Here is an 8,921-nt window from a genome sequence, read left to right as displayed (position 1 = left end):
GGGGGTGATTTCTCGCTTTCTGTCTCTCTCTCTCTCTCTGTCTGGCGAGCACAAGCGCCCTATGGCAAAAACCTCTCAAAAAAAAAAGAAAAGAAAAATTATTAGATCTGATAAGGAAGGTAAGCAGGGTGGTCAGTTACAAAAAGATTCTTGCTACACACAAAAACTATTGAGGGCTACTTCTATGTAGAGAGGAGAGTAATAGAAAAGGTAGTGAAAGATGGCTTTTATGTTTTTGTTCCATGTGCAGTACTTCTGTGATGTTTGATTTTTTTACAACCAGATTGTATTCATGTAGTCGTTTGGAAAAGAGAAAATAAGACAGTAGTAGGTAGAATTTCAAAATGTCCCCCCAAGGACTGTGAATGTGTTAAGATTTCATGTTACATTACTTGGCAAAGAGATTTTACAGATGTTGCTAATCAGTTTATTTTAAAATAGGGAGATTATTACGGATTGTTTCAGAGGTCCTAGTCTAATCACAGGAGCCTCTTTTAAAAAAGCAAGAAACGTTAGAGAGGGATGAGCAAGAGAAAGACTTAGCATACTACTGCTGGCTTGAAGATAGGCAGGGCTATGTTAAGAAAAATGTGAGCTGCTGCCAGAAGCTGAGAGTAGCCCCCTAACTGATTGACAGCTAGCAAGGAAATGGGTGACCTCAGTCCTATAACAGCAAGGAACCTGAAAGAGCTTGGATGTAGTTTCTTCTCCAGAACCTCCAGATAAAAGGCTCATCCAGGTACACCTTGCTTTTGGCATTGGGAAGACCTAAGCAGAAAATTCAAATAAGCCCACCAGACTTCTGACCTACAAAACTATGAGGGAATAAATCAGTGTTGTTTTAAACTTCTGAATGTGTGGTAATTTCTTATGCAACAATAGAAAACCTACGAAATACATTATATCAGCAAAACAAACATGTACTGTATCAAATTTTCAAAGATTCAATAACCATTAATGACCTAGACATAGAGTGGGGTAGGGAACTGACATATCATATACCACATCGGTAGAAATCATTCCCAAAGTAATTTGGGCAGTACCTATCAACAGCTATCTGAATGTCTATATGCTTTGACTTAGGGAAATTTTTTTGTTTGTTGTTTTAGTGAACCGACCTTTATTTTATTACCTTGCCTACAAATCATACATGAATGCCTTGAAATAGGTTTTCTTAGAATAAAATCATTTTTACTCAGCACATTTCAAAGGGGAAACATTAGACCTTTTGGGTGTGGGAAAAGCCTTTTGTAAGTCCCTAAGCAATTTTCGCAAAATATAAAATGAACCCTAGTTGTGCCGAAGTTTTGGCTTAATTTTACCAAGCACCAAGATCTGCCACAATAGTTAAAGGAAGGCAAAGGCAAGCTAACAAAAAGTTACTAATACAACAATATATTGCGGTCTGAAAACAGCCACTCTGTTTATTTACTGAGCAGATTACAAAAATAATCATGGTGGATACCTTAGTTCATCCTTCTAGTAAATCTGTTGATCTGGTCTTCCCTGTTTCTAACATCTCCACCTTGTACAAAATTGGTGGTCTCTTTCTTCATTCCACCTTGTAAAGAAGATAATTTGAAAGACCACAGGAAGTTATTTGCTTCTTTGATGTGTTTTCCAACAGTATAGATTTCATGAATCAGATCCTCCATGCAGATGATGCCAAATTTACCAAGAGATTCAGCAATCAAAGAGTTATCTGTCAAAGCAATCCTCTTATTGATTTTGCCATAACCTCACTTGTAGATTAGTTCACTTACTGACTTCAGGTTCCTGGGTACTCCCACTCAATATATGGTTCTACAATTCTCAGCATGTTAATTGAAGCCTTGTTGAGCTTAACAAAGGTGCCATTGAAGATCTGGGGAAGACAAAGAAGCTGCAACACCTTGCTAACCTTTAGGCTCACTCCATTGATAACTCTGATCCTGATGACAAACGACAATTTGGGTTCTGCAGGTTCACAGAAGTTGCCAGTTTTTCTTGCCATCCTGGTCGTGTGAATCTCAGTTCTGTGTATCTGCCTATATTCCTTATGATAGTGCTTAGCTTTTTCATAAGCTTTCTCCTTGCCTTTCAAAGCACCCTTGGAGCAAACTTCTTAAGCGCTTGATCTTCAGCTCCACAAAATCCCTTCGCTTTTTCTTAAGGGTTTCTGGCACAGCAGAAACCTTTTTCTTGGTTTCTGCCACAGCAAGAAAATTTCTTTTTCTTCTATTGAACGCCCTGCATGGTTCCAGCCAGAAAAGCGAATTACGGGAATGTATTATAGTTAAACAATCATAAAGGTAAGCAGAGATTTTTTTTCTTTTTTTCAGACAGAGAGATTTTTGCTATAGGGTGTGTGCACTCACCAGAGAGACAGAAAGCAAGAAATCACCCTCCCCAGGGGGGATGGTCATGCCACAATCCCTTCTCCATTCTCCTTCAGGATCTTGGACACACACACACAAATACACACATGCCCAGCAAGAGTTTTAAGACACTAGGTCTGGAACTCAAACCGAGATCGACTATGTGGGAATCCAGCAATGCAGCCATTATGCCAATTGCTGGTCCCAGCAGAGATTTTTCTAAATGTCTTTTGCAAAACTGCTTATAAAAGTGGACAATTAATTAGAAACAACTTAAATGTTGTTTAAAAGACTGGTTTATCAAATGTAGCATCTTACACCTATTTGATGAAGTAAATACACACTGAAAGCCCAATAGAGATTTTATAGAATTTAATGAGCAAATTTTAAACTTCATCTGGAAAAGAGAATTCATGAGAATAATAAGGAAATTTTGGGGAAAAAGGGGGGGGCTTGCCCCAGAAGATATGAAACTATAATTTAAAGCTCAAGTGCTTAAAATAGTTTGGTATTCATGCTGATATGGATTTTAGGACTATAGAATAAATGATTTACATTCAAACCCATATAATATTAGGAATTTGGTGTTTCATAAAGGGAAACAATGTTCGGGACCGACAGTTAGTGTAATGGCTATGTCACTGAACTCCCATGTAGCCGACCACGGTTCGAATCCGGTGGACCCGGTGGCTTAAAACTCATGCCAGGCACTGGTTCGTGCATGCCCAAGATCGCGAGAGGAGAATGAAGGAGAAGGGATTGCAGCATAACAGCAATTACTCCTGGAGGGTGATTTCTTGCTTTCTGTCTCTCTGTCTCTATCTGTCTGGTGAGCACACACGCCCTATAGCAAAAACCTCTCCAAAAAAAAAAAATTCCTTAGCCTCTGTAATAATCAGAAAAATGAAAATAATGAAACATTTTTCACCCATTACATTGGAAAAATATTAAAATGATTGGTTAATATCAGTGTGGGTAAGAATTTAGGGAAATGGTTATTCTTATTTACCGCTAAGAAAGGTGTAAACTGAAATATTCTTCTTAAACATGGTAATTTGGCATAATGTATTACAATTTCAAACTGCATAATCTTTGATCCAGTTATTCACTTCTCCGTACTTATCTTACAGAAATATTTTCAGCATACGCACAAAAAGACATGTATGAAAATTTTCATGGCAGCGCTGTGAATAGGAAAAAGAGTGTTTCAACAGTGAGAGATTGAAAACAATGGATGTTTATCAATAGGTGAATGTTTAACAATAGGTGAGTGAATACTCAATGGGCTATTAAAGAGTAAGATGAATGATGTAGATATATACACACTGTCAATGGAAAGATCTTCAAGCTATATTAAATGAATAATGCAATTAATAGAACAATACATATATTAGAATGCTGTTTCTAGATTTTTAAAAATGAATCACATGGGGGTCCAGCAGTTGGCATAATGGCTATGTCATTGGACTCCTATATAGTCGACCGCAGTTCTAGTCCCAGATCTGGTGGCTTAAACTCACGCAAGGCGAAGGTGCATGCGTGCCCAGGATCCCGAGAGGAGAATGGATTGTGGTATGGCCATCCCCCTTGGGGGGTGATTTCTCGCTTTCAGTCTCTCTGTCTCTCTCTTTCTGGCAAGTGCATGTGACCTATAGCAAAAACCTCTCCAAAAAAAAGAGAGAGAGAAATAAATCACATGGGGCTGGCAGGTGGCGTGGTAGTTAAGGGCACTGTGCTCCCACATGGCCAACCAGGGTCTGAGTTCCAGACTTGTCAACTTGCTTTCTCACTTTCCTTTCCTTCTCTCTCTCTCACTCTGTCCCTCTGGTCAATTTTAAGAAAGAAAGAAAGAAAGAAAGAAAGAAAGAAAAAAGAAAGAAAGAAAGAAAGAAAGAAAGAAAGAAAGAAAGAAAGAAAGAAAGAAAGAAAATTAAAAAAAGAACTGCATGAAACAAAGCTTTGTATTTCTATTTGTGCATAAGAATTTGTACAAATGCACATGAATTTGTGCATATATTTCTGTTGTGAATATGTCTGAAAGGGGAACTTTTCGTTTGTTCGTGTTCCACATTTTATAATAATATATGTGTGTGTATTTAGGAAAACATTTTTTAAGTGAAAAAAAGAATAAAATTGAAGTTAATTACATGCTAAAGAAAAGAATGCTTCATGTTGCCATTAAAATGTTATAGACAAATATTTAATGACATGATATTCACTGTGTTATTAAATTACAACATAGTATGGTAATTTGTTATATATATTAGTTCTACTTTAGAACTATAAACACATATATCATGCATAGATAAATGCTGAGAAGACAAAATCAGACATTAATAGTATCCTCTCTGGATGGTGGGATCACAGGTATTTTTCTTTGGGTATTTTCTTTATGCTTTCATATATATATGAGTATTCTATAAAAAGAAAAATAAAAACAACAGGTGTGTGTGTGTGTGTGTGTGTGTGTGTGTGTGTGTGTGTTTATGTGTAATGGGGTGCCACTGGTTGGAACTAGGACTAGAGCAATAGAGTTAGCAAGAGAACTAGAGGCTTCTGCAGATTCAAATGAAAACTAGGGTCATCACATAGTAGGACTTTAGAATTAGGGGTGGGAAATTACACTTTGGGATCTAGGAATTAACAGTAAAATGTAGGGGTTAGAATTGGTAGAGACCATGAATTACTAGAACTAAAGCAGATACTATGAGAAAATGAAATTAAACTCAAAGGTTTATTAAATTGAACAATTTTTTTCTATTAAAGCAGTATCAGTGAGGGCATGGTATTATAAGAATAAACTGGAATCTTCATATACTTCTGGTGGGCATGTACACTGTTTTGTTTTCGTTTCGAGAATGAGGACAGAAGTCTAGCTGCTTTTTCCTATTTCCAAAATCCCTTCTTCAGGGCCTGGGGCGAGTCACACCCACAATCATTGACTGATCATTTTGGCTCATTTGATAACAGGACTCTCCCTACATCCTGTCCCTGGCATAGTATCTCTGCAATGAGTGAGTCATGCCCACCAATATTAAGAGAGAGATTTTTGCTATAGGGTATTTGCTCACCAGAGAGACAGAGAAACAGACAGAAAGTGAGAAATCAAATCACCCGCCCCTCATCTAGCACTCTACCCCAGGTTGAATGTGTGGGAGTCCAACGCCTTAACCACCATGCCATCTGCTGGCCCCAGGAATGTATTATTGTTAGAACTGCCCTGGAAAGCTTGTTTTGTGTTTCAGAAAGGACTGGCCTTTTCTACATATTTCTTATCTACAAATTTCTATTTCTTTTCTACAAATTACTCCTTGAGAAAAATCTTAGAAATATACATATTACATCAAAGTTCATATCTATAATTTCTTATAATTAAAATGTTCTAAACATAGGGTTTTGAGAAGAACTGGAAAGGCCAGTGTGAGTAGGTGCTCTCCGAATCATCCATGATGGAATATTTGTCTCATCCGAGTGCACTCAGCCTGGCTGCTGGGGTTGCTTGTGGCATGTGCCTGGGTTGGGGCCTTCGGGTAAGCTTTGGGATGTTCCCCAAAAGCTCAGCAAGTGGCACAAATGCAGAGACTGGGACTGAAGCAAGCATCTTGGGAGAGAGTGGGGAATATAAAATGATTCTTGTTGTTCGAAATGACTTAAAAATGGGAAAAGGAAAAGTGGCTGCCCAATGCTCCCATGCTGCTGTTTCTGCCTACAAGCAAATTCAAAGGAGAAATCCTGCAATGCTCAAAGAGTGAGAATACTGTGGCCAGCCCAAAGTGGTGGTCAAAGCTCCTGATGAAGAAATCTTGATTCAGTTACTGACCCATGCGAAAACGCTTGGACTGACTGTGAGCTTAATTCAAGATGCTGGACGTACTCAGATTGAACCAGGCTCTCGAACTGTCCTAGGAATTGGGCCAGGACCAGCGGATCTCATTGATAAAGTTACTGGTCATCTAAAACTTCACTAGGTGGGTTTTTGTATGATGTTGATCCCTCCATCATAACTGTTTGAAGCCTGTCAGTAACATTTGAAACAATTTCTTCCCCCAATTTAAATATTCTTGCCATAAAAATAAAATCTGGTCTATCATGAAAAAAGAAACATAGGGTTTTGAGTAAATACATAATTAGTTTTACAATGGAATAATATTTATTAAAAATAACGTAAGAATTTTTAAAAAGACAATCTGTCTCAATGGGGAGCTTCTGGCTATCTCCTGGGATTTGTAGATAACATTTTACAGTAAGTATATAAGCATATTGGCGGTGGGGGAGGGAAGGAGGAGGAGAATGCAACCATTCAGCAGATTCTCAACTGGAGGCATGAACTGCTGCTCTAATTTTTCAATCACAGGCATGAACCACTGTTTTGAGGGATTGGAATTAGAACTGCAGGATCTAATTAGTTTTATTTCTTCTATGTCTTATTTGGATAATGTTTTTGCCTTTAAACTTTAAAATGCCAAGTTCATACATCCTTTTTGTTAAAAATTCAAACTTTATCGAAGTACCTAGTGGTGTACATCAAAGCCGCCCTCTCCTCTCATCCTCCAATCTCTTTCCCCACTCCAGATGAAGCACGGTTAGCAGGGAATCTCCTACCTACCAAAGCCTTTTATTCCTATGCATTTACAGATGTTGGCTCCTTGCCAATCTTACTCTGCCAACCCAAACGATACCAAAGCAAAAAAGAAAAGACGTTGTTTATTAAGGGCTTACGATGTGCCTTAAGTGTTTCATGGTTTTGCCCATGCGAACTCACTGTGGTAGGCGCTCCCTTCGTCTCCCGCCCTCCACACTGTGTCCTGGCTTGCATTCTTGACCCCTGTCCCCCATACTTCATAAGGCAGCTGGAGAGGTTGTTAGTTTTTAAACGTAAAATCAAATCATGTTCCCTTCAGTGGCTTCCACCGGGCCTCGAAGCAAATCCCAGTTCCTTAACAACCCTACAATCCTCAAAGGCCTGTGAGTAGCTCGGGTCAGTTCCTTGCAGGACCTGGCTTCACAGCGGAGGAATCACCTTCTCAAGAGGCAGGGGCGGGGCTTCTCTTGTGGTGGGTGGAGCCCCAAAGCCAGTGTGAGCAGAGCCAAGAGACGGAAGGCTTTCCACCGAGGGCGAGAGAGAGAGAGCAGGGCCGAATCTGGGCCGCGGACTCTGCACGCTTCTGCGGGCCCGCGGAGCCATTGCCGCCGGGGGCGGGGGATGGGGGCGGCTCTGTGGGCGAGACTATCCTCCGCTTCTTATGGAAGGCGTGGGAGGGAGTTCCCACGGGACCCTGCGCGGAGGCGCGGAGGTGACGGCCTTGGGGAGCCTGCGGGAAAGGCTGGTGTTGGGGCCAAACGGCCTGCCCCAACCCTCTGTGAACCCCGCCTCCTGTCCCCTCCCCCAGGCCTTGGTCAGCGCCACCGGAGAGCTAGCTGCATCTTCAGGCGCAGCGGGGCAGCTGCCTTCGGCGCGTCGAGTGAATGGCCAACAGAGGGGATGTGAGGTACCGGCATTAGCCGTGGCCAAAGGGCCCTAGCGAAGGACTAGAGGCCGGGCCGGCCTTCGGCGGCGTTTCTCTGACGAGTTCAACGAAGGCGGCCTCAGGAGGAGAGGGAAGGTGAGGGATGGGCAGGCAGGTTTCACTGGTAACTACTAGGCGTCGTATGTATATGTTTGGAAAATTAAAATGGTACTATACACATACGCACATATTCATTTTGGCAAGCTGCTTTTTAGAATTTTAACAATGTATCTTGTAGATCAGGGAATCCAAATTTATCTCAGTTTCTAAATAGCTGCATTGTAGGATTGTACGATACTACAGTTTAACCATTTCCTGATTGATGTACATTAGCTTGTTTCCCTTTAGGGAGGAGGGGACTATTAGAGGCAATGCTATTAATATAATGAATGAGTTTGTGTATATGTTTCATGCACATGTCTGAGTATTTCTGTAGGAGAAATCCTTAGATGAGTAGTCGCTGGGTCAAAGTGTATATATGCATTTCTGATTTTGCTAAATTTGTCCAAATAGCCTTCCCAGAAGGCTATAGTAATTTACACCCCCTAATGTTGTGCTGGAGTGCCTATTTTTCCACAGTTGTGTCAAAACTAATTATTTATCAACCTTTGTAATTTTAATCAATTTGAAGGGCCAAAAAGTGTATGTCATTATTTTCATTTGTATTTCCCTGTTTACCAGTGAGATTGGACATTTTTATTTTTCTGATTACAAAAGTAAATAGGCAAATATCAAGTCATATATAAGCAATTAGTAAACATATAAAATTTTAATAATAAAACCATTTGCAATCAAGAAAAATGAATTAAAATGTCTGGAAGTAAACTATAAAACTTTATCAACGAATATAATAAAAGAATGTTTGCATAAATGGAGAAGGGATACCATGCTTCTGGATAAGAAGTCTCAATTTTGTAGTGATGTCAGTTTTTAATATATTGATTTATACATTTTATACAATTTCAATAAATACGTCAAGTTTTTTTAACTTAATATGATTTTAAAGTTCATCTGAGAAAAAATGGTTAAGAAGAACTGAGAAAATATTTGAAAAGAT

General features: G+C 39.6%; 1 protein-coding gene across 1 annotated transcript in view; it reads left to right on the top strand.

The window, feature by feature from the left end:
• Positions 1-6,429, top strand: part of LOC102494609 (peptidyl-tRNA hydrolase 2, mitochondrial-like) — a 38,182-nt gene extending 31,753 nt beyond the window's left edge. The window contains 2 exon segments of the mRNA XM_014582685.2: positions 3,488-3,570; positions 5,786-6,429. Coding sequence (XP_014438171.1) covers positions 3,488-3,570; positions 5,786-6,325 — 623 coding nt within the window. The 3' untranslated portion in view covers positions 6,326-6,429.
• Positions 6,430-8,921: the final 2,492 nt, after the last annotated feature.

This window comes from Tupaia chinensis, unplaced genomic scaffold, assembly GCF_000334495.1.
Source record: "Tupaia chinensis unplaced genomic scaffold, TupChi_1.0 Scaffold143737_1, whole genome shotgun sequence".
NCBI lineage: Eukaryota > Metazoa > Chordata > Mammalia > Scandentia > Tupaiidae > Tupaia > Tupaia belangeri.
Note: the sequence above shows the minus strand (reverse complement) of the source record. Positions and strands in the feature narration are given on the sequence as shown.